Consider the following 24,840-nt stretch of genomic DNA (forward strand, 5'->3'; position numbering starts at 1 on the left):
TCAACCATCTCCGCAGCGCCAGCTCAGAGGGCTGACCACCAATGGGCAGCAAACATCATACTTCCAGATTAGATACAAAGCTTCCAACACTTAATTCAAGCATTTTCATATGAATCAATTGGGAATTATCAGAGAGATTAAAGCAAAAGCACATATCACGTACATTCTCACAACCTTGGTGATGCAACAACAATAGAAAGTAATCAATGGCCCGGCCACGATTATCTCAAGGTCGCTTGACGAAATTCCTGCTGCTCGGAGGCCAGAAGGGCATCCAGAAGCTGATTGGATGTACCAGAGGGATTGATAGACTTACCGCGAAGGGCACAGGCCAGAGCGGCCCGATAGTCTTGGAAGGTGTTACATGAGAGAACAAGTCCGAGGACTCCCACAAGGAGTCGCTTAAGGGAAACTATACTCCGCCTTGGCTAGAGGCCGCTCGCGTCATCTCGGCAAGGGGGGGGGTCGAGGGAGGCGAGGCCCGCTGACACCCGGTGCTTGGAGCTCCCGAGGTGAAAGCCTGATGCAAAACAATGGTGGGGGCATCTGACAGTAGAGAGAGTCCCCGCAGGCAGATAGGCGAGAATGCAACAACCAGTAAATTTCCATAACTTCTAAAATTAAGGCATGCAGTAACTGTCAATCAATCAGTCGGGTCCTTATAGTATCAAGCAATTCCCTTTGAGGTCGGCTCCAATGGGGCATAAAGGGCAAGGCAAGACATCAGACATTGCGCTATAAATAATATATATACAAGACATGCATGTTTGTAGATGAAGCACATCATATAAATGAAAACAATAAACATAGCTAAACAGTACATAGGCTAGATGTAAGAAGGAAGGCAACCACTGGTTACAATGGTGTCCATCGCATGGCTCTTGCTGTTTGACTACCAAAGTTAGCAGAGCTGATGGCGCTAAGAGTCCATGTGGGCTCTCAAGAGCGTAGGGAGAGCTACTGATAGTCTTTTAGCATTTCAGGTTCAGTGATTCTCACGAGCAAGGCTGTGAGAGAAGGTTCCAACAATATTCAAGCTGCTGAGAACAGCGGAGAGTTCCAAGGGTTAATCTATCAGGAATGTCCCTGGCTGCAACTCCAAGCTTCAGCCAGAGGCTGCACAGAGAGGAGAGAGAATAGCGATGACAGATGAGGAGCAGCATCATCGCTGCATCAACTCCTGAGCCACAGCTGGCCCAGGCTGCCCGTTCCTCTGTGGGGCCCCAGACCACGAAGGGCTGTGATCCTTGTGGAAGAATGGGGTGTGCTGGCTCCAGAGGATCCCTCCCATCTCGGCCCAGGCTGGGGGGCAATCAGCCCCCTTCCTCGGCCAGGGCGGCGGGGAGTCGGATCCTCCAGGGAGGCCCCGCTCCATCTCCCGGGGATAGGGCTGGCCCTGGCATGGCGAGGCTGGACTCTCCCTGTATGGAAGAGAAAAGACAAATAGCAACTTTTCCCCAGGGCTTTGGCGTGCTGGATGAGTTAGTCCCTTATAGATGGACGATGGAAAGCCCTAGAGCCCTGAGTGGGGGGGGGGCGGGGCAATTTTTGATAGAGAATAGAGAAGGTAGTACTTTGGATATGGTCTGGTTGAGTGAGTATCCGTGATTGGGTCCAATATGAGGGAAGTACTCCCCTTTCTTCTTCGCTTGTTTTGGCCACAAGCTTGGCGAATTTAGAAACCGGTTGGCCCCATTCCAACAACCATTGAGCTAAAATATTCAAGGCGCGCAGAGATACTAGGTGCAGTGGAGATTGCCCGAGGAGAGCTTAGGGGAGAAGGGAGAGGTCATATCCAGGTCGGATGTTTGTTTGTAAAACTCAATCCCAATCACCACGTCTAAGGTGTGGATTTTTTGCAAAGCAACTTAAACAAATCTCACAATTATGAGTCATATATAAGTAATAGTATCCTATGCAGGAAGAGATGTTGAGAGAAGATGCAAAGAAAACAGTTCCTGGGCTTGAGGGTTTTGATCACAGGAGCAAGAATTGAGCAGGGTTTGCAAAAAACCCTTGCTTATCAGATCCTAAGATCTAGAGGTGGGCGCGTCAGCCCATTAGAAAGAGGGAGCGTGTGCAGAAAGGAAGGCAGGGGGGGGGGGGGAAGGCTTGAAGCCAGCTCTCTACCTTCCCCTCCTCCTGTAAGTGATTCTTTGGCCGTTTGAGCTCGCTTCCCACTACCTTCTAATGAGCTTCAGCGAGGCTGTGGAGATAAGAGTGTTGGCTGAGAGACCCCCCCACCTTGGCACTGCAGGACCCTATGCCAGGGAGCGCTCAGCAGAGAATGTGTCAGAACATGTAAATGATTTTGGCTTCGAGATATGTAAACCATGCCTAATTCAATGTGGCGAAGTGTAGCGAGCTCAGATATGGGCCGAAGGAAAAAGGTTCTCAAGGAAAGTGCTCGGAAGAAGTTTTGAGGAGTTTACAGCCAGCTAAGATGGAGGCTGGCTACAGGAAACAGGTCCCATCGGCCTCCTAGGGAGCACATGCACTGAAGCTCGTCCTGTTTTAAGGTTGTTGATGCTGTAATGGGTGAAGCCTTTCAAGGCATTGGCAATACATATAGTCAAAAAGGAGAGAGACTTTTAATTTCTTCGAAGCACAAGAGCATAGCTTAGAAGCAATGGAAAAATCCCTCTTATGAGAGGGAAAACTTTAGGGTCTCTTTGAAAGGGGGCCAGAAGACCATACAGAACATACCACATAGGCATACAGCAGAGCACATATAAAGTAAACAAGGAGGATTTCACAACTCCCTGATTTGAGATCTTGCTCTCTCTCTGAGGTACTGACGATTTTGCTGCCACTGGGAGCTTTGAGCTTGGGGCTTTGCACAGGTGCAGAGGCTATGAGATCTGTTTTGAACCTTTACAGCTGGAGAGGGCCAAGGGGGCTTTTCTTCACGAAGGACTTTTGGCTTAAGGTGTGAGCATCTTTCCCCTTCCCCATGCCTCATTGTCCTGTAGATTGGCTATGGGGCATTCTGAGGGGGGTTCAAAACGGCAGTCCTCTCCGGTCAGCATTTCTTTCTGTTGCAATTCAGTGACTGTGGACTCTGCAGAGATTTTGAAATGCGTGCCATTCTACCTGGCGAAGGAGGCATGGTGACTTTGGAAGTAGAAGGGGTTAGCAGAGCAGTGGCGCATAGACGAGGGGGGGGAGCAAGCTGGCAAGACCAGCCCCATGGTCTCCTCGTGGGGATGGGATCACTATACTGAGCTGGGGCAGCCAAGATCTCATGGGGAGCTCCGGGAAGGGTTTGAGGTGCGGATCTTGGTTCCGGCTGGGAGATGCTCGGGCTGGCCTCCCAGCGGGCATTGAGGAGCCTCGTCTTAGATCTTCCTGGGGGGTCTTCGCCTCTGGGGAGACCCTCCGTCAGGGTTGTAGGCCCCCGCCGGCAGCCTGGCTACCTCCGGAAAATGTCCTGGTTGTCCAGCAATTGAGAACACTCTGCCTCTGGGCTGTCTCATGGCAGCGGAGAGGCGGCGGGCGGGCTAGAAGGCTGGCTTGATGGGCTTAAAGACCCGATATCCTGGCAAAGCTTTTGAGCATGTCGTCGGCCATAGCTCGAGGGGTTTCCCGCTTCCCTAGGGCCCTGTGACGCTGGCGGCACTCGGCGGAGGCGCTCTCCTTGGCATTCTCGCTTTACAAGAGGAAGGTTCGGCCTCCTGGGGCCTTCGCTCGTCAACTCTGCCTCTTGAGAGGGCCTCCCTGGAGCCTGTTCACCAAACTCAAGCATAGGGCTCTCTGGAGGCTTCTGCCGGTGCTAGAAAAACTTTTGGGTTGGCTTTGGTCCGGGTATTGGGGACTTTCAAAACGCCTTGTGTAGGCGAAACATTCAGAGGCGACCGTGAAGGTGGCTTGGCCACCGGGCAGGGCGACACTTGTGCATTGGGGCTAAGCGAAAGCTTCTCGCGAGCCATAAAGCCGCGCCGGTGGTGTAGGCGCCGCCAGAGGCTGCTCCTCTGCTTATGCACTGCTGGCGTACTCGCTTCCCAGATCACATACTCGCTGTTTAAAAGCATGCTTAAAGCGGTTTTCCAGTCTCCGAACCATTAGGTGGTTCCTGGCGACCAAGTCAACATGCCTCACATAGGGGCTGGTGATTCTTACCGCCCGCATTGCTTTGGCGGAGCCTGGTGAGGATATTATAGCCATGGGCGGTAATTGACAACCTCAAATAACAATGCCATCCTCCCCTCGCATTCTGTGAAATGGACGAGAGGACACAATGCGCAGAATAATCGGCATGCGCCTTCCGCCAGGGTTTCTTTCTTTGCAGATCGCGGGCTAATACGCCTATGCAGAAAGTTTTGAAACCCAGCCATGCGATACGCGGGCGCTGACGGAGGATGCAGTGGCTTCGAAAAATGAAGGCGGAGCAGTGAGGGGCGGCTGAGCCGGAGAATTTGAAATGGGCGGAAATGGAGCAAGGGCAGAAGGAGGACAGGCGATCCAATTTAGTGGATAGAGAAAATTCCCGGGGTTGAAAATTGAAGGTGAAAGATCGAAGGAGGGCGGCCTACAAGCAAGGGAGCCATAGGTCTGGTGGCTGGATAGCTGCGAAGCATAACATTGCTCTTCCATCGCCAGTAGCAGTGACATCGGCGCCACAGCGAGCTCCAGGTGTGAAGAGTGCTCGATGTTTCTCCCCAGTCCTTAAGATTCAATGTCCCCCCTCTGGGTACTCATGGACACTGAGCTCAATCTCTCAACCAATTTGGCGAGCTCCTTCTCTTTACGGGGACTCCTGCCGCATTTCTCGCTAACGCCAGTTCGGGCTAACGCTTGTCATAAGCCCTGCTTTTGCAAGCTCCCATACCACCGGTGTTCCGTGCCGACGCAGAGAGTGTCCTAGGACGCAGCCTCTGGATGCGCCGATCCAGAGGACAGGCGATATCAAAACGGTGGTCCCTGGATGCGCCATCCAGCGATCTCGTATCGCCCTTCCCAGGCGACGGGTGAGCAGGGTGGAGGTTCGAGGATCTCCCGGTTTCGGCACCAGCTAGCGTCAACCCCGCGAGGGTCGCCAAGCATGAATAGGCTGGTGACGCTGAGGAGCGTCACCCAGCGGAGAGCGCCAGCAACAGGAAGCGCGGGATTTCGTGATCCTGACAACTCTGCCCTGTGCTGGTCTCTGGCACCCTTTATTAGGGTTTCATTGTGGGCTGTAAAGGAGGTGGGTAGGGAGATGAGCCAGACCGGGAGACCTGGAGATCATGTGATGCATGATCACCTGGCTACTGCGGGCGGAGAGGAGCTGTGAGCTGCCTGAGGCTAATCCTCACCTGGGGGCACCATTGTCCCTGCGCTCGTGATTGAGTCAGGCAGTTCATGACCCGTGACTCATGGGGGGATGAGGAGGGGGTGCGGTGCGACCAGTTAGCGTCAGAGGTCCGGCATGTCCCAACGTTCTACCACGGTGCTGCTGGGTCAGCAGTGCATTACTACAGTAGTCCATGAACATCTGGAGAGCCACAGGTTGCAGACCCCTGCACTAGAATTACAGATTAATCTTTGTGTGGGAAGTTTCACTTATGATGTAAAAGTCATAGGATGCTATTTTTATAATACTGGTATGTATGCCCAAGCAACACCTCAATTATTAAGGGCCATTCCATGGTAACTTGAATTACATTTGGACTAATACGGCAAAACATTTTTATTATCAGATATATTAATATTTTTAGTTGTATAGTAAAGAATCCAAAACAAAATATTCAATAACTCTCATTTATTCACACTTTTCACAACTGAACAGGAGACAATAGTCATTCTTGCTACACTGTCTTAATGATCAGACAATATTAAGAAGATGTACCCGCAGTTACATGGAATGACCCCTTTATTTTGATCAGAGATTTGCAGGATAAACAAGAAACGAAAGAGTGAAGTATTTATTCCCAAAACATTCACTGATCGTACATTCAAGTAGACACATCAGATTAGACAAATGTAATGTTACTTTAAAAACTTTTCCAATTAGTTCATGCTAATATTCTGGAATAAAGAACAGAGGCACAGGAATGGGGAAAATGAGACTCAAGCCAATATGTGAAGGGTTTTAAAATATTCTTAAATGCTGATGGTTTATAGCCATACAACCACAATTACCAAAACGTAAAACATTTTATTGACCGAAGAAATATGTTAAAACTTTGGCAGACATTTTAGTGTTAAAATCCTATCCTACACTCAGTGTTTACAACAATTCCAATTACAATGCTGACCATAACTCATATTCCTTCAGACTGCTGCTAAGCTTTCCAAAGGCCCTTAGAGCCCCTGGCCTTGGACAGCCCCCTCAGTTTCTCAGATGGGGTTGGAGGCCTAGCCAGAGAGGAATACAGGGCTCAAGAACAATGAACAAAGACCTCTGCCATATCTCAGGAGAGTATGGGAAACATATTTTCTTTGCATAGGGCTTGGCAAGGTCATAGACAACATGCATAATCTCTGATGGCCTTGTCCTAAATAAGAACAAAGATGGCAGCACAGGTTCCTGATTGGCCAGAGACCCAGCAACCATTTGACCCCCAATACTGTGATGCCAGCCACGTTGAAGTCTAGTGGAATAAAAACATACCATCAAATGTAGCCATCTAGCACAAAAACAATAACAAGTTAATTTTTCAGAGCAATTTAAAACTGCTGTCAGCTTTGCCACACTTCTAATCTAACATCATTACTTATATGGAAACCTAACCACAGGATGCTGCAAGCTATCAGAAAGATGTTTGGGAAGAAAAACAACAGTGATCTTATTTGCCTCTCAGAGATAGCCATGGTTAGTTTGTCTTGGAAAAGATGGCATCAATGTGTGTGTTACTTGCTAACCCCCACCCACGTTAAAGATATTCTGTGACAGCTAAACACTTCATGGAAATTCAGAAAACAGTTGTCTTTTTGTTCACAACTTTAACATCTTTCAATCCATGATGGTTTCACAGACTTCGTTATGAATCTACCATGATAGTAAATGCAGAAATCTAAGTGAAGCTAAATTCAAAAACATGTGCCCTTAGGGCAGGAAAATTATGTGGGAATATAAATGGTGGGATGAAAATGAGGCAAAGAAGATGAAAGAGTGGCTGTGCCAATTTCCTGCAGAATGAAAGTGTAGAATACATGTGTGGTGAATCCTGAAAAGTACCAGTTTTACATGAAATAGAAGTATAAATATACCGAAGACCTTATTCCTCAGCCAGTGCTCAATATCATGTTAAAAGTGTATTACAGTGGCTAAACTGAAGTTGGTTTCATGGTTTGTGCTCCAGCCTAGTGTTCATCTCTTCTCAATATCTACCGCTGAACCTCAGAGCTGGGTCAGTAGGAGGTAAAAAGGTAACAAACAGTTGGTAGAGGAAGAGGTGCCTTCTAGTCCTGCACCGGTTATCTCTTGCTGCTTCGTCGTGTCTCTTTGCCATTGCTGACAGTGTTAGAGGAAGAACTTGTTCCCAATGACCCTCCACTCTGGTGGTTGGGCTGACTCCGGGTGATGCGACCACTGGTAGTATGGGTGGGGACACTTGGTGGGTGTGTGGAGCTGCCAGGGGTAATCAATCCATTGCCATTCTGGTTATCAGAGGCTTAAAAAAAAGTATAGGAGAAAAATACACTGAAATCATGGAGGCTAAACCATTAATTTTTTTTCTGGGATACATTAAAAATGTTAATATGGAAGGCAGAGATTTTGTTCTAAATTTGTTAGTAACTGTAATAGTTGGATGAAAAGACATTTCAGAGAAATACTGACTGTGTAGAATATGAAACAGTCAAACGTTTTTGTCAACACAGGATATCAGATTAGGTGAAGGGAGAGGAACAAGCAAATGGTTTTTGGGAAACCAGAATAAACTTGTGGAACATTTCAGTGAATCCTATGGTCAGAACATTTCTGTTGATATATTGCTGCTGAAACATTAAATACTGGGCATTCTTTTAAAACGCCAGTTTAAAAAACAAAGTTTGCCTGAAATACTGCAAAGTTTGCCTAAAGTGCTGCAATGTTTCAGTGGCATAGTTCGAAATAAAATCAAGTTATCTTTCCTGATTTACTCATATGAGAGAATGAGTTAGGAACAACACAGTGGGAAGAACTGTACCATGTTTGAATGCTTGCCTGTATAAAAAACTTGCTGGAATCAGAAAACCTACAGAGAAACCAAAATCATAGATAACTTTCTCCCTGCTCCATTAGTTTTCTGTGGAATGCTACCCAGGTCCAAGCTATCCCCAATTCTTACTAATACCTGGTTTCTAACACCTGAGCTCTATAGAGAGTTGAGGACTTCGGCACATCTGACTCTGCATAGAACTACTGCAGTTTGCCCGTCTGACTGCAGGTCATGAAGCACATACCGCATTACTTATAGGCTAAAGATTATGACAAGACAATAAATCCCCCAAACCTGCTTCTAGCTAAACAAGTAATGATATACATCACTCACCTGAGAGTGCTCAGTTTGCTTAGCATTGGTAAAGGGGGCTGCCTACCTGCTGGTGTTGAGGAGGGAGGGGCTGGTGTGGTTTGTGAGACTGCAGGTGCTGAATTGTCATTCTGCATCTAGGAAAACAACCAAGATTACTCAAAGGTTCTGGCAAATGCAGCAGCTCCCCAGATACACTTTTTAAAATGAAAATATTATGTATTGATTTATTTTGTTTGATGCATTCATAATCCACTTTTCTCATTGAGACTCCCGGTGGATCACAAACTATAGAAAACAATTCAGTCAACGCAAGTAACGATGCAAAAGAAGTAGGATTACAGAAATTAGGAAAAGTGCAAACAGAGAACCATCAAAGGTGCCATATACCATAACTAGTGTGGAAAGTGGATTACCTTTGTAGCAAGACAGCTCAGTAGAAGAAAGGTGATACAAACAATAAGTATTGCAACAAACTAAAATTCTATCTACACCCTTATAAAAATGCTCTCCTGAACAGTTCTGTTTTGCATATTCTGTGGAATGACAGAACTCCTGATGGCAGAAGTCTCTCAAAAATATGGTAGAAAAGGATTGGAGGAGAGGAAACGGAAGGGGGTAAAAGATGGATTTTGCAAACAGGCTGTACAGAAGGACAGCCCTAAAACCCATTTCTGAAAACAGCAGAGTTGCCACGTTCATAACCAGAGGAGGCTCCAACATTTTAAAGAACTGCACATGGGGAAAATCAGTGTTGATTTTCTCTCTCACTTAGCAGAATAATGGAAAAAGGCACACTTCAGGAATTTTTACCTACAATGCTACTCTTAAAAGCACAGATCCCTTCCCCAAGTAGTGGACCTGGTAAACCTATGGGCATTCTTCTTAAAGAGTTGCTCTGTATTCCAAAACTTTGCTTCCTGAGACCTAGTAAATCTATCAGCAGTCCATTCCAGGGTATAAGTAACTGTGGTAGTGTAGAGGAGAGGAACAGTGAAAGTGGATAGTACTGGGAATCAGATGAAAGAATGTCTGTTGCATGACTCTGATAGCAGAAGGAAAATTGGGATTTCAATAGTACCCAGTTTTCTAGTGGCAACAAGAAGATACAGAGGCACTATTTGGGTAAATAAGGAACAGCCCCGGGAGTGGGAAACCCCTGCGGATGTCAGATAATGCCACAATTTGAACCACAGTTACTTTACTTGCCAGCATCAGCTATGGCTATTTTGTTATACTCACATTTTTGTTTTGTGACTGTTGTGCCACATACTCTGAGTTTGGCTCACTGAAATTTGGCACTTCAGAATAAACCATACAAAACCTGTGGTGGAAGAGATTGAGGATAAAGTAGTCAATGGAGTGGTGGATGGATTGTGTATATCTTCTTTCCCTCTTTTACAAAGAATGCAGTATCACATCAACAGCAAGCTATGGGACTAAATTGTAAGAGGCTAAATTTGTAAGGAGCAGTGATATACAATTTACCACAGAATGCAAAGTCACAATATATAATCCAAATGGACACTTCTAAGATGTCTATTCTACCAAATAAAGGTGCATATGTCCTGCAGAATAAGCAATGCAAGTCTAATCAGGGGATGTAACTTTGTTTAGGAGGTCACTAAAGATTGTGGAACTTTGTTCCATAGAAGGGGTCTCCAAGTTGCAGCCCATGAGCCACATCAAGTCAGCTACAAGATTTTATCCACACAAACAGTTTGCTTGTCCCTCAGCAGAAGCAGCAAGAGGAGGAGGCAGAGGCTCTGACTACGTGGAGGTAGTATGACGGGAGCCCAGGCACCAGTATTACCCCATTACCCAGAGAACTCAGGTGCAGAAAGCAGGATGAGCAAAGGGAGAAATAGCCTCATGGAAGAGGATGACAGATGAGCAGCTTAAGCAAGCCAGCTCTGAGGGGAGGCTTCAGCTGGGCTCCCAGCCCAGCCCAGCCCAGTCTCACTTGGTCACGCACTATCCCTCCCCCTTTCCTTTTCCTCTCTCCTTTCCTTCCCTCCAACATGTCAGCATCTGTGTCCAAAATTAGCAAGAAGGAGCTCAACTCCAATCATGACAGGACCAAGGAGATCTCAAAGAGCAACAAGAAGCAACTAAGGACACTGATGAAGTACATTCTACTTCCATAATGGCAAACCTATGGCACGGGTGCCCAAGGCAGCACTCAGAGCCGTCTCTGTGGGCATGCATGCTGTCATCTCCCTCTACCCCTTCCTCCCTCACCCAGCCATAGGCAGCTGCCAGCAGACGCGTTGGGAGTCACACTGCACAGGCTGGCCATGCGCAAGGCGCTCTGCTGGCTGGGTTGAGCTTCAGGGAGGACCTCTTGAGTCGACCTGATTTGCTGTAAGTACCATCTACTGCCCCACAAGAACCCCCCTCCCCCACAAAGCTTGGGAGACTGGAGGCTGGCACGCTTTTCTTGGCGTGTAACTTTTGGGATCAAACTAAAACTTTGGGGGTAGGGTTAAAAAGCAGCAGTCTGGGTGAGCGGCTTCCATTGGGAGGAGTGCGTCTGCTAAGAGCAGGGCAGGCGCAGTGGTGGGATTCAGGCGCTCGCCCCGATTGGAGTGAACTGTTTGTTAAGGACCCCCCCTCCCCTGGGAGAGAGAGTGATGGTGCTTTTAGTGCCTGGGAGCCAAGGGCGGGGAGATCTTTCAAGGTCCCTAGGCTCGTGACGCCAATCCCGTTCCCACAGGATCAAAGCAAAAGTAGAAAAGACAAAAGGCATTTCACACCAATAAAGAATTGACTGGCAGGAAAGGGACAGGAGCATCCCTTGCCGTCCTGAGCATCCCTTCCCCACCCCCCTTGTCAGAAGTAGGGCCATTCTGACAGAGGCAAATATGGGACAGAGAGGTCCATTTCAAAATATTCTCCATGCTTTTATTTTTCTGTTCCTGTTGCATTTTGTGGGAAGTCAAGTGCGGTAATGACATGTGAAGGAAAAACTGCAGATCAGATGGCTGCTCCACCAATTTAGTTTTCCTGAAGTTATCCCACCCCTTGCACAGCATTCTTGCTTAGGATTGCCTTCCTTGACTGCCTTTTTACTTCCATTTTGTAGTGGGGGTGTTATTGGGTTTCAGAAAGTGAAAGTTTTACTTCCCTCTCCCCCCACACCCCTCCCCCTTCCCCCACCAGGCCCCCAGTATGATAATAGTGTAATTATTTCAGGGAGATTATTAGCATTAAACCTAAGACTGAGTTTTGAGGAAGCAGTGTAGACATCCCTGTTAAGTGCTGTTAAACCCCACTGATTTTCATGGGAAGAACTAAAGTGTGATCCTTCACCTGGGAGTAAGCTCGGTTGCTGGCAATGGGGCTTGCTTCTGAGTAAACCCTCCTAGGGTCGTGATTCACCCATTCAAAGTGTTGCACGGTTACTTCAAAGCAAAGCCACCAACTACCACCAAGCTTACTCCCGAGTAACGCGCACCTTGGAGCCAATTATTTTTTTAAACTTAAACCTCAGTATTCAGGTTAAATTGCCATGTTGGCACTTTGCGATAAATAAGTGAGTTTTTGGTTGCAGTTTGGGCCCTCGGTCTCAAAAAGGTTCGCCATCACTGTTCTACTCTCTTGTTTTAAAAAGTGAAAAGCTAAAAAAGGGGTTATAGACAGGGTGGGTTTCAAGTGCTGGGGTGGGTTAAGTTGCCATTTTGACAACACATGATTTCTCCTTTGGCATGTTTAATTGTGATGTTAAAACAAACATCCTTATAATTCAAGATTACACTTTTAAAATAAAATTATCTCCTAATTATGTCTTTTGAGACCTGCCGCTTAATGGAGAATCAGCAACATCTTATTAGGAATTGACATTCTCTATCGTACTTTTATGCTTTGTTTTGTTTTTTCATTTTTTTCTGTTTCACTGGAAAAAAAGATACTGCTTTAATTGTAATTGTCACATTTTTCTTTTGTTCTGAATTATATCATGCTGTATCTATGAAGCTTTACGGTTCTGAAGACAGATATATTTTAACCTGGAAGTCTGAGGAGCTGTTTTCATGATGTCAGGGTACATTACACTCCCTGTAACCACACTATTATTTTGTGAACATAAGAACAAGCCTGCTGTCAGACCAGCGTCCACCTAGTCCAGCTCTCTGCTACTTGCAATGGCCTTCTGCAGCTGTTGCTCCTGAGCACCTGGTCTGTTAAGGCATTTGCAATCTGAGATCAAGGAGGATCAAGAACACTGGGCTTTGCATCTGAACTAACCAAGCCCACCTACCCCAACCCCTGAAAGCAACCTTGGGATAAGCTATAGATCTTACTCTCCAACTTTCTGCAGATCTCCTCCACGTCCAGTGTATAAAGTCAGGCAGCCTTTGAAAACAGATGCATACCTGGAAAGGGAGAAAGCCATGCTTAATGTCAGTAGCACAAAAGCCCTCAAACATGAAATGTATACTAAGTTCACAATATTACATCTGCTTTTGGATGCTCTTGGAACATTGCACAGGTAGTTCTGAAGAACTGTGACTAGCCCAAGGTCACCCAGCAGGAATGTAGGAGTGGGGAAACATATCAGGTTCACCAGATAAGCCTCCGCCACTCACGTGGAGGAGTGGGGAATCAAACCCATACTTCTGTTTGCCAAAGGAAAGTCATTCCATTAGAGTAAATGTCAGCATCTCTTCAACTACAGTAGTCCATGAGAGAAAGTGCCAATGTCTCTTCAGTCAGTTGAGCAATGGCATTCCATGAGAGACAGCATTAATTTCTCTTCAATAAATCATACAATATTGCTTTTATTACCAAAGCTACAAGGTTCCTAGACGAATCCTTGTTTTGAATATCTTCAAAGGCTTGATAATCATAATTAGTCTGTGGCATCAATATGTTTTCCTGGACTACGATGCTTCATAATGGACCTTCTGGGTTTCATCAGTCCTAACCAGTATACTCTCATGTACATCACTACTGTCAGGACAAAAACGAGTTCATCAAGATGGAGAAATACTTGCATCTTTCTTAGCAGCTGCCTGTCATGACCTCCTATGACTAGGTCAGATGGCCTGAGCCAGGTTATCTCAAAAGAGGTGAAATGCTCAACTGTCTGTACACAAACCCATCCCAGAACCAGGCAATGAGAACAATCATCCTCTGCAAGATGGCCAAAGCACAGGAGAGCCACAGGCACTCAACACCCGCCAGTAGGGCAGATGAGCCTGGTTGTTTTTTTTAGCCTATTTAGACTGAGGTTTGGGAAAGCTGCCTTGCTTGGATCAGCCAGTCCACTTGGTACAAACTTGCATTCCAGCTCCAGTACATGCTCAAGCCTCCTTATGCAAGCCTGAGGGCATGGCCACTCAAGGCGACCTGACTGCTGGCCCTGCCTGCAGAATACAGGACGCTGCCCTTGTTTAGTGACTGTTCCCATACACTGATTTTAGATATGACGACAATCAATGGTCCAATCATGGGTCATAAGAGCAATATGTGCATCAACTCTCCAGGAGGAGGAGGAGAATGTATATCCCAGCTTTCTCAACAGTGAGGAGTCTCAAAGCAGCTTAGAAACTCCTTTCCTTCCTCCCCCCCAACAGGCACCTTGTGAGGTAGATGGGGCTGAGAGAATTTTGAGAGAACTGTGACTAGCCCAAGGTCACCCGGTAGGCTTCATGTGGAGAAGTAGGGAAACAAACCTGGCTCACCAGGTTAGAGTCCGCTGCTCATGTGGAGGAGTGGGGAATCAAACTCAGTTCTCCAGATTAGAGTCCATCGCTCTTAACAACCTCACCATGCTGGTTGTCCGTGTAGATAAATCCAGAAAGAGCTTTTAAAAGGGATCAGACATGCCTTTAATGCATTTTAGAACTCTGAAGCACTGACTGCACAGCATGTGAAGGGGCGGGCTAACATAGAGAAGTGTGAAGACATCCCATATTTCCCACTAGCTCTTTAACACACGTCTGGCTTTTGCTTATGACAGTCCATTTTTGCATGCATTCCTTATTCTATGCTAAAGCTGGTTTGCTCCTGAGCTCTGTAGGTTCAAAGGCTGCCATCCAGAAGAACATTAAAAACAGCCGTAAGGATCAGACCAAAGATCCATCTTACCCAACATTCTCTTCCTGACAAAAAACCCAGTAGAAGTCTCTGAGAAGCTCATGTTCAGGGCATGAAGGCAATCACGGTTTGTTCTTAGCATCTGGTACTCAGAAGAGAGGAAATGGATGGTCTAAAACTAAGAACTGCGGCTTTTTGTGCTACCACTTCAGTATCGTGACTTTAAATCAACACACAGGGAAGGTACCAAAATGTCACTGAGGATATCTCTTTTTAGTCTCTGTCTGCATGAATGTGCTACAGATGGTGTGCAAGGGTAGACTCTTTTCTGGTGACCCAGATTTGTTTCCCCACTCCTACACATGAAGCCTGCTGGGTGACCTCAGGCTAGTCACAATTCTCTCAGAGCTCTCTCAGCTCTACCTTCAACAAGGTGGCTGTTGTGGGGAGAGGAAGTGAAAGGAGTTTGTAAGCCACTTTGAGAGATCTTACAGGAGAGAAAGATGAGGTATAGATCCAAACTCTTCTTCCTTTTAACTAACTCAAAGAAATTGTTCCAATTCCAATTCCCTACCCACACCAATTAGAAGAATGATGTATACCCTTTGGTGAGTCTGATGATGTCTCCTGGCTGAATTAGGTTGCCAACGTCGTCCCACACAGAGATGTTTATGCTGCCAGTTTTGTCTGCTACTTTACATGTCCGCACTTCGTGGCCATCCTTCGTCTTGGTTACCCGACCTGGTAGTGAAGCAGTTACCGTAATGTGATATAATTATTGCTGTTTTTATGACAAAGCAATTAGAGTTCTATCCCAGCCCCACTATGGAAGCTGTTACAAGGATTCTACTTTACCTCAGAAACAAACAGAAAAATGGAGAGGAAAGTACACCCTTAAAATGTATTGCTTCACTACATGAACAATCAGCACAAAATAGTAATAAATGTAGAAGTGGAAGGGATTGGCAGTGGCTTAGTGATAGAGCATCCACTTTATATACAGAAGGTCCCGCATTCAATCTCTGGCATCTCCAGTTGTAAGAGTGATTCAAAAGACATCTGCTTGAGACCTTAGAGCAGTGATTCCCAACCAGGGTTCCATGGTACTCTGGGGTGCCGTGAGCATGTCCTAGGGGTACCACGTCAACACTACCGCCCCCCTCACTTTTGTGGCGTCTCCTGCCGGTGCCAGCAAGGACATGGAGCTGGCCCAGGAGGCAGGGCCTGTCGCAAGGTCAGCAGCCAATTCCTGCACACACGCACACACCCCAGTGCTTCCCTTCACCCTGGGAGGGGAAAGTGGGAGGTGGCAAGCAGGGGTACTGAGAGTGGAAGGTGGGGGGATGGCAGGGGTACTGTGAGATATGAAGAGTGAGGTCAAGGGTACCGTGATGTTGAAAAGGTTGGGAAACACTGACTGAGAGGGACTCTGTCCATAATCAAAGTAGATAATACTGACAGTAATTCAGTATAAGAACTCTTCATGTATTGAGGTGAGGGTATTTTGACATAAATGTTGACTGGAAACATCCAGTGATCAGGACAGGATAATCTTTTTGTGAATCCACAGAATATACTACTATGCTGAAAACATAACCCTGTGTGTAGCACTATATATTCAGCATGATGGGAGATTAGTCTGCTTACCCAAGCCATAGAGTCTTATTTACCAGCATGTTAACTCTTATAGGCCCTGACTTGGATGGCTCAGGCTAACCTGATCTTGTCAGATCTCAGAAGCTAAGTAGGGTCAACCCTGATTAGTACCTGGATAGGAGACCAACAAGGTATACTAGGATCGCTACACAGAGGAAGAGGAAGGCTATGACAAACCACTTCTGTTAGTCTCTTGCCTTGAAAACCCTACCAGGTTGCTTTACGTCGGCTGTGACTTGATGACATTTTATAAACAACTATTATGGTGGTGGTGGAGGCAGCATGGTATAGCTCGATCTTGGTTGCTCTTGGAAACTAAGATAGGTCAGTAATTAGAAGGGAGACTCTAAGGAAGACTTTGTAGAGAAAGACGATGGCAAATCACCTCGGCTTCTCACTTGCCTGGAAAGCCCCTTGCTGGGGTTGCCATAAGTCAGCTGCAACTTGATAGCATTCTACCCATACAACTATTACAGGCATCACATTAGTACTTATACAATATCCTCCCTATTTTGACCATAAACAGAAGAAAGCCTATACACAATCATAGATTATCCCCAAGAAAGATAATGGTTTTTCACATTACCCAAGTGGAGAAGGGACAAACATTCTGGAATGTCCATGAATTCATCCAACACGTTTCTAAATAGCAGTGGGAGGGGGAGGCATCCCCTGATTTGGATTAGGCGCATAATGTTTAACTCTTTCCTTCTCAAGTTCATTTTCTAGCCCCAAGACTCCCTTTGCCTTGCTAGGGGAAACATACTGCCTGTCTATCCATTTCTCTTAATGGAATAAAAAAAGTTACGCCAAGATGCCATTTGAGATAAGAAAAACAGCACAGGCTGCTGCCCACTTTGGCCTGTAGACTGCTGGCTCATTTAATTCCACCTGCAGGGCTTGTGCTCCACCCACTACCTAGAGATGATATAAAGACCTGCTTCCTGAGAATAGGAAGCAGATACTTATTGTTTTTGGCTGCAGACTGGCACCTCTTCAGTTCTATCTGCATAATTCCAATTACCTTAATTTAGGGTGGAGGAATATCTACACCAAGACTTGTCACTGGCCTTAGACCTCCTCAATTCTAGCAGACAGTAGTGATGATTATGACCAGCTACTGAGGTAAGATTTCGGTCATCTGCCTCCCTGGAGTTTTAAACTGCCACCACCTTCCAAAGAAGCAACATGGCTGGATCTGAGATATGCTCCACACAACTGCTGCAGCAGTCATTGTCTCAGTAGCCATTTTTTGGGTAAAGGTGTAGTATCTCCCCCTCCCCTGTCATTTCTTGTTCCAGAGGCTTTTTGTAATTGCCAAATCAAGCTTTTGAGATCTGAGGGAAATCAAGATGGGGCTGGGTATCAGTTTGAGCTTTACAATAACAGGGATGCGAGTAGTTTATTTCTTGATGTATTTGGCTTCTAGGTGATTATACTGACTTTGATTTTAAAGTTTTTAAGCCACTTTGAAGCCTGTAATGCAAGAGAAAAGTGGCATATAAGCATTTTAAGTAACCAAGAACGCTCCATATTGTTATCCCAGTCCAAATCAATCCCACCCAGGCTGCTATTTACTAATAAAAACAAACTTGAGATCTGCTGAAAAATCTACCAGAATCTTGTCAGGTTTGACTTATAGTCATATTCTCATGAAACAGATTTTTATGAAACAGGTTACCGAGATGATCTCCCTTCTATTCTGAACAGGAGCGTTAAAGCTAAACTAACCATAACAAACTTTTTAAAAAATCACTCACCTGTTTCCAGTACAATGAATATAAGGTTTAGGTTTTTCAAGCCTGGTTTAATATCCTTCACCAAGGTTTCTGTGGTCATGTTCAATGGCTTTCAATTTCTGATATCTGAGTAAATTGTTTTTGCAAAATGTCTTAAAACCAGCCAGCAAAACAAACAAAAAGAATACTGCAGTACATAATACAACATTGTTATTGTAACCTCACAGTGTTTCATTATTTTGTGCTCTCCTCTCCTGACATAGAAAGCTTGCTTCCATATACTTCATTTATGAAATGTTCTACCAAATGGATTCTCCTCTGCTTTTCAATTTTTGATTTCCAAACTCAAAGCTTGTAATTTGCATAATATTATTTTATCAGCCCAGTACAATTTAGACTCTGCTATTTCACACTGAGGCAAATCTTCTTTCAGCTCCAAAGCTTATGTAGAATTAAAGTGCATTTTTGGAAATGATGCTAAACAATTTTAAAACTTGAAATGTGTCTATTATGTATATCCAAAGTACAATAAAGAAGTCAAAGAAACTAGGTTCTGATCAACATGGCTGTTCGATTTCTAAGCACATAAAGTTCAGATACTGATTTTAAGCCACAAAGCTCAAATCTCTGCAGTAGAAGATATGTTCTAAAACAGGGATTGCTAACCTGGCAAGAGTTTCACGCACCAAGTCCGAATAGCAATACTCTGTTATACGTAGTACTCTGAGACATCATGCCTTGATGTAGTTTCATATCCCAAGAATTAGGCAGACCATATTATGGGGAGACATGCAGGAGTGAAGGTCTGACTCTCTATACCACAGAATAATGGGACTTCTGTCCAGGCATGCCACAAACCTATACTGCCTGTGCAACATGTACACCAAACTGTAAACTGACCAAAGGCTGAGGTAGATACTTGGTTCAACTACTCTAACACCCCCTTCCCCTCCAGTATGGAAACTGCTGAAAAACACTTCCACATAGCAGAAATGCAATGCCATATGGAGGCTGTAACTACTGGTATTAGAATCTGTTTATTATAAGGCTTGCTACATGGAAATGGTGTTCAATGGTCTTTCCACAAGGATCACCGTTAAGATGTCTAGATCAGTGGTTCTCAACCTGTGGGTTGGGACCCCTTTGGGGGTCGAATGACCCTTTCACAGGAGTCGCCTAAGACTCTCTGCATCAGTGTTCTCCATCTGTAAAATGGATAAATGTTAGGGTTGGGGGTCACCACAACATGAGGAACTGTATTAAAGGGTCGCGGCATTAGGAAGGTTGAGAACCACTGGTCTACATAAAGTGGTAAAAGTAGCCCCCCTGTGCAAGCACCGGGTCATTAATGACCCATGGGGTGACGTCACATCACAACACTTACTAGGCAGACTATGTTTACAGGGTGGTTTGCCATTGCCTTCTCTAATCATCTACACTTTACCCCCGGCAAGCTGGGTACTAATTTTACTGACTTCAAAAGGATGGAAGGCTGAGTAAACCTTGAGTCAGCTACTTGAAACCAGCTTCAACCAGGATCAAACTCAGCTCATGATCATAGCTTTGATTGCAGTACTGCAGCTCACTATGTGCCTTAGGGCTTCTATTATGATGTCTACTCCGAGTCTAACCAGAAGATACCAGTATTTCTTACCATATATTAAGAACATTTCAGATACTCCTGCAGCAGCCTATCCTGATAAAGCATTGAGAAATCACAACTATAACACAAGTTAATAACTCTATTTTCCTAAGTATAAAACAAAACATAAAATAAAAATGCCAGTTTGCTCACTTCCAATCTCATAGGTTGGATGTCTTCTTTATAGTACTTTGGAGATGAAAAAAGATTAATGCTACATTATTTGACCTCAATTACGTTTTTAAGCTTTTCTCCTCCTCCATAAAAGCAAATTACTTATTTTCTTGGAGACATTTTTTGTAATTTTATTTTGAAACACAGATGTATGCAAAATACAGATTTCTCTATTTTGATTCAGCGAGACACGTGGGCTATACAGAATATCCTGATTCATTATTCCGTGAAAAAGGGTATAAGTAAAATTTGCCAGCTCACTAAATTGTTATATAAATTATACATCATGATTAGCACACCCATATAAATCCAAAAAAGAATATTAATATGGCCCTATAGTCATAAACAAAATATAACCAAATAATATAACTTGCAGAGGCAAGTCCTGCCTTACAAACTTACTAGAGTTCTATGAGGGTGTAAACAGGCATGTGGACAAGGGGGAACCAGTGGACATTGTCTACTTGGATTTCCAAAAGGCTTTTGACAAAGTTCCTCACCAGAGACTATTGAGAAAACTCAGCAGTCAAGGAATAAGAGGGGAAGTCCTCCTATGGATTAAAAACTGGTTGAAAAACAGGAAGCAAAGGGTGGGTGTAAATGGGAAGTTCTTACAATGGAGAGATGTAGGGAGTGGTGTACCCCAAGGATCCGTTTGGGGACTGGTGCTCTTTAACCTATTAATAAATGACCTGGAAGTAGGGATAGGTAGCATAATGACCAAGTTTACGGATGACACCAAATTATGTAGGGTGGTAAGAACTGCAAAGGATTGCGAAGAGCTCCAAGCGGACCTTGATAAATTAGGTGAGTGGGCTAAGAAATGGCAAATGCAGTTCAATGTAGTAAAATGTAAAGTGATGCACATAGGGGCAAAAAATCCAAACTTCACATACATGCTACAGGGGTGAGTGCTATCAGTCACACATCAGGAAAGGGATTTGGGTGTCTAAGTTGATAGTTCCATGGGAATGTCAACTCAATGCATGGCAGCTGTGAAAAAGGCCAACTCTATGTTGGGGATAATTAGGAAAGGAATTAATAATAAAACTGCAAAGATTGTCATGCCCTTATATAAAGCCGTCGCGTGACCGCACTTGGAGTACTGTGTTCAGTTCTGGTTGCCACATCTCAAAAAGGATATCGAAGAGATAGAAAAAGTGCAGAGAAGGGCAATGAGGAGGATCGAAGGATTGGAGAACCTTCCTTATGAGGAGAGGCTGCAGCGTTTGGGACTCTTTAGTTTGGAGAGAAGACGACTGAGGGGGGATATGATTGAAGTCTATAAAATCATGCATGGGATAGAAAATGCTAACAGAGAGAAATTTTTCTCTCTTTCTCACAATACTAAAACCAGGAGGCATACACTGAAAATGCTGGGGGGAAGAATAAAAGGAAACATTTCTTCACACAAGGCGTGATTGGTGTTTGGAATATGCTGCCACAGGAGGTGGTGATGGCCACTAATCTGGATAGTTTTAAAAGGGGCTTGGACAGATTTATGGAGGAGAAGTTGATCTATGGCTACCAATCTTGATCCTCCTTGATCTCAGATTGCAAATGCCTCAGAAGACCAGGTGCTCGGGAGCAGCAGCAGCAGAAGGCCATTGCTTTCACATCCTGCATGTGAGCTCCCAAAGGTATCTGGTTGACCACTGCGAGTAGCAGAGTGCTGGACTAGATGGACTCTGATCTGATCCAGCAGACTCTTTCTTATGTTCTTAACTTTTGGATCATGAAGTAAACCAATATTTAACACATCATTAATGGTTTAACAATCTCAAAAATTCTGTACTTTTGTACAAAGTACAGGAACAATATTGGCACCTAATTATCCACATCTCCAACAACAATCTTGCACATTCCTGTACATAATAGGCAGCCTATGTGGAGCATGTTGCTACTGAAACAAGCATGTAAAAATGCTCCCTCAATCTTGTGGACATAAATCTAGACAAAGCAATATTCAATAACCATTTTAACTCCTCTCATCTGATATTTATCTACAAATCACTATTCCATTTATTATTATAGCTACAAAATACCTCTACGTTTTTAAAGCAAAAGGGCATAGATATTTACAACAGAACTTCTACCATTACTTTTAATGTGTAATTTTCAAAAATCCCACCCAACATCCCAAGATCAGTTAAAACACACATACACAAAACAAAGGGCCAACACATTGGCATCAAAAAGCCCCAGCTGATTAAAATCTTAGGACTTGCATAAGATCCCACTCTTTTACTTGCTCTGTTTCCACACAAATATAGATTAGACCAAAAACCAGTCGCTGAATAAGTGGACAGAGGTTCTAGCTTTACATCAACTTCGAGCAATTCAAATTGTGAATAAAAAAGGATAGCCATTGGGTCACTTCAGTTCTATCATATCAAAAACCCAGTCACAGCAAAGAATTACCCCTACTACTGGAAGTGAGGTGATAATAATATTTTAAATAGTGGTATGCATGTACTCTCTTTATGTTGACACAAGCGATAAATAATGATATTCCAGATCAGTCAAATTGCTTATTTAATGCATATATAAACCATTTATCATACTATCAACAATTACCTGTTCTTCAGCACAGTATGCAAAATCTCTCCTTATTTCTAGTATAAAGCTGGTTTCAAATGAACAGGCAAAGCATTCTTGTTCAAACAGCAGCTCTGATCACACACCACTGTAAGAAAGGGGGAAAATACATTTTTCCTTTTTTGTAAATAATTTCCCACCATCATTCACACTAATGCAAACAAAGTGTACCTGGCAAATTTTTGGTGGTGCATGTTTCCCTTCTGGGTGAAGCAGAGGTTGATTTGTTAATGCTAAAGGAAACGTCTCCACCACGATCTTAGAACAGAAGAAAAAAGAATGAGCTTAAAACTACAATGAAACAACTTAGTACAGGTGCTGGTAACCAGCGTTCCCCTTAGGGAACATGGATTCTGCCTGTCCTGCAGTATTCATGCAGTCCTGTTTCCAAGGCACAAAACACCAAAAAGATTATGGAAATCCCACATCCCCCTTATCAACAATTCTGAATCTATTGATGACTTACATGATGAAAGAGAGTCCCCCTCCACCACTTTGAAAGAGATCTGGCGGAGCGTTGGAGGGTTGAAGACATTCCAGGAAGTGTCCTGCAGTGTTCAGAGCAGCCAATCCCAGCACAACGCTGTCCTTCAACATGCAGGAATGTTCCAATCTTTCAGCCAATTGCAAGCAGATAGAGTGTTAAAGTGACAGTAACACTCACTGGAGCGCATTAAGTGTGCCAGCAGCAGATGCTGTGATCTGACTCTCTGCTTCTGAAGATTTCCATCAATTTTGTGCTCCAAGGATTTGGACGAAATTTCTATTCATATTCACATAGAAATTGGTGGCTCAATGTCACCCAGTGAGATTCCAAGGTGCACTGATGATTCGAAGCTGAGTCTCCCAGATCTCAGTCCAACATTTCAACCGCTACACTATGCTGGCTCTCTTTCTATTTTTACAAAGCATAATAGTGTCAGTCATGAAAATCAGCTTTTTTATATGGGTTCATTATTGATCTCTTGCTCTGAATCTTGGCATTATTTGTCTTTTTTTGAAAAAGATTGCTGACCCTGATCTATATTTATTGCATGTCTCTCTAAGGAACTCAGGAATGCATTGATCGTTCTCGCCTTCCTGTTTCTCCCTGACATCAATCCTGTGTGTTAGATGGCCATGCTGACAGGGGATGATGGGAACTGTAGTCCATGAACAACTGGAGTGCCATAGGTTCGCCACCACTGGATTAGGGAGTCAGTGACTGCTTCAGAGTCACTGACAGTCCAATTCTATGTAGGAATATTCCATTCTAAGCCCATTGAAATCAAGAGAATGGAGTAACTTTGTATAGGATTCTAATTGTTAGTGAGCTTCACAGGTGTGTGAGCATCTAAACTCGGGTCTCCTAATTCTTAATGGCACATTGGCTCTCTGGATGCCTTCAGCTTGACTGACAGAGGGCTCTCATGTGATTTAGAATCAATACCATAGACTCAAAAAGTACAACTAACAGTCATACAATTCCTCGCATTGAATATCAAAGTATAGCAAATGTTCTTAACACAGCCTCTTGAATTAGGTACATCTTCACCTCTCAGGTTTTTGGTGTAGATTTGTATTCATTTTCTTTCTTTCTTTCGCTTTTTTTTTGTTCCTTTAAAAATGTGCCTCAATTTGCACAGTTCACCATGGTGAGATACCAGGATTGTGCATGGTTTTCCTTTCCTGTCCCATATTTCAGGGAAAGTTTCAATTACAATCAAAATTTACAGGGATCAGTCTTAAGCAGTTTGCTCAGCAGTAACTCCCATGTTAACAAATGTCCCTAAGATTGCAGCCACAGTAAATAATATGAGCTTGAAAACTGCATCAAACCCCACATATTTCAAACAAAGAAAAGGCTTCCATGGAGGAAATGATATGATACATTTTTGAAAATCATCACATGTGAGGATCATGTGGCCATATGTACACACAGCAACATATAGATCTATTCTTAAGACATTAATGTTTCACACTATTTCCAATATCAGAAACCCTTCCACAATAGCATAGGTTTGATGTTTTGAAAAATGCATCATAAATTGAAGCCAGTAGATTTGGTAAAGGTAAAGGCCCCTTGTAAGCACTGGGTCATTATTGACCCTTCGGGTAACATCACATCACAACGTTTACTATGCAGACTATGTTGAGAGGGCACCACGTTTTATTTTATATTAGTGATACAAGTACTATAAATGTGGGTGCCATCACCACATGGGCATTTAGTGTTATTGGTCAAGGCTCTCAACTAAAGGCCCATCAGGTCTGCAATTCACCCAGGAAAGGCAGTTTAGAGCCAGCAATTGTACAGAACCCTATTGGTCCATGGCAGAAGCGTACCAAGGGCAAATGGCGCCCGGAGACAAATTGTCTCCAGGACGCCCCCAGGCTCTGCCCCCACCACCCTAGCTCCACCCCTGATTCCACCAGGCTCCACCCCCACTGCCCTCAACCCTGCCCATGTCACCATGGACATGGGCAAAGTCTAGGGTGCCCACCTCCCCCCCAGACTCCCCCTGCTGGCTGGGTTCTCAGCCGGCAGCCTGCAGTCTCTTTTGAAGAGAGGGGGGAG

At 44.4% G+C, this 24,840-nt stretch overlaps 1 protein-coding gene across 2 annotated transcripts; it reads right to left on the bottom strand.

Moving 5' to 3' along the window:
• Nucleotides 1–5,725: 5,725 nt before the first annotated feature.
• NABP2 (nucleic acid binding protein 2) lies at nt 5,726–22,859 on the bottom strand. Of its 2 annotated transcripts, XM_048491631.1 has the most exons (9): nt 22,750–22,835; nt 22,455–22,541; nt 22,263–22,371; nt 17,891–17,995; nt 15,077–15,215; nt 12,737–12,808; nt 9,678–9,759; nt 8,503–8,572; nt 5,726–7,595 (listed from the first exon to the last, which is right to left on the bottom strand). In XM_048491631.1, the coding sequence occupies exons 4-9, from the start codon at nt 17,967–17,969 to the stop codon at nt 7,399–7,401; spliced, it is 639 nt and encodes a 212-aa protein (XP_048347588.1). In that variant the 5' UTR covers nt 17,970–17,995; nt 22,263–22,371; nt 22,455–22,541; nt 22,750–22,835; the 3' UTR covers nt 5,726–7,398. The 2 variants fall into 2 exon arrangements, with proteins under 2 accessions (XP_048347588.1, XP_048347589.1); XM_048491632.1 differs by lacking the exon at nt 22,455–22,541 and having other exon boundaries at nt 22,750–22,859.
• Between the last annotated feature and the right edge of the window lie 1,981 nt (nt 22,860–24,840).

The sequence above is a fragment of the Sphaerodactylus townsendi genome, linkage group LG03 (assembly GCF_021028975.2).
Source record: "Sphaerodactylus townsendi isolate TG3544 linkage group LG03, MPM_Stown_v2.3, whole genome shotgun sequence".
NCBI lineage: Eukaryota > Metazoa > Chordata > Lepidosauria > Squamata > Sphaerodactylidae > Sphaerodactylus > Sphaerodactylus townsendi.

What these genes read in the sequence shown, in the direction of transcription:
- NABP2 (XM_048491632.1), bottom strand. Translation starts at nt 17,969, where the DNA reads ATGACCACAGAAACCTTGGTGAAGGATATTAAACCAGGCTTGAAAAAC. An exon ending in AACAGTCACAAAACAAAAAT is followed by an intron (nt 8,573 to 9,677) that starts GTGAGTATAACA and finishes TTGTTTTCCTAG; the next exon opens with ATGCAGAATGACAATTCAGC. An exon ending in TCCCTCCTCAACACCAGCAG is followed by an intron (nt 7,596 to 8,502) that starts GTAGGCAGCCCC and finishes CTTTTTTTTAAG; the next exon opens with CCTCTGATAACCAGAATGGC.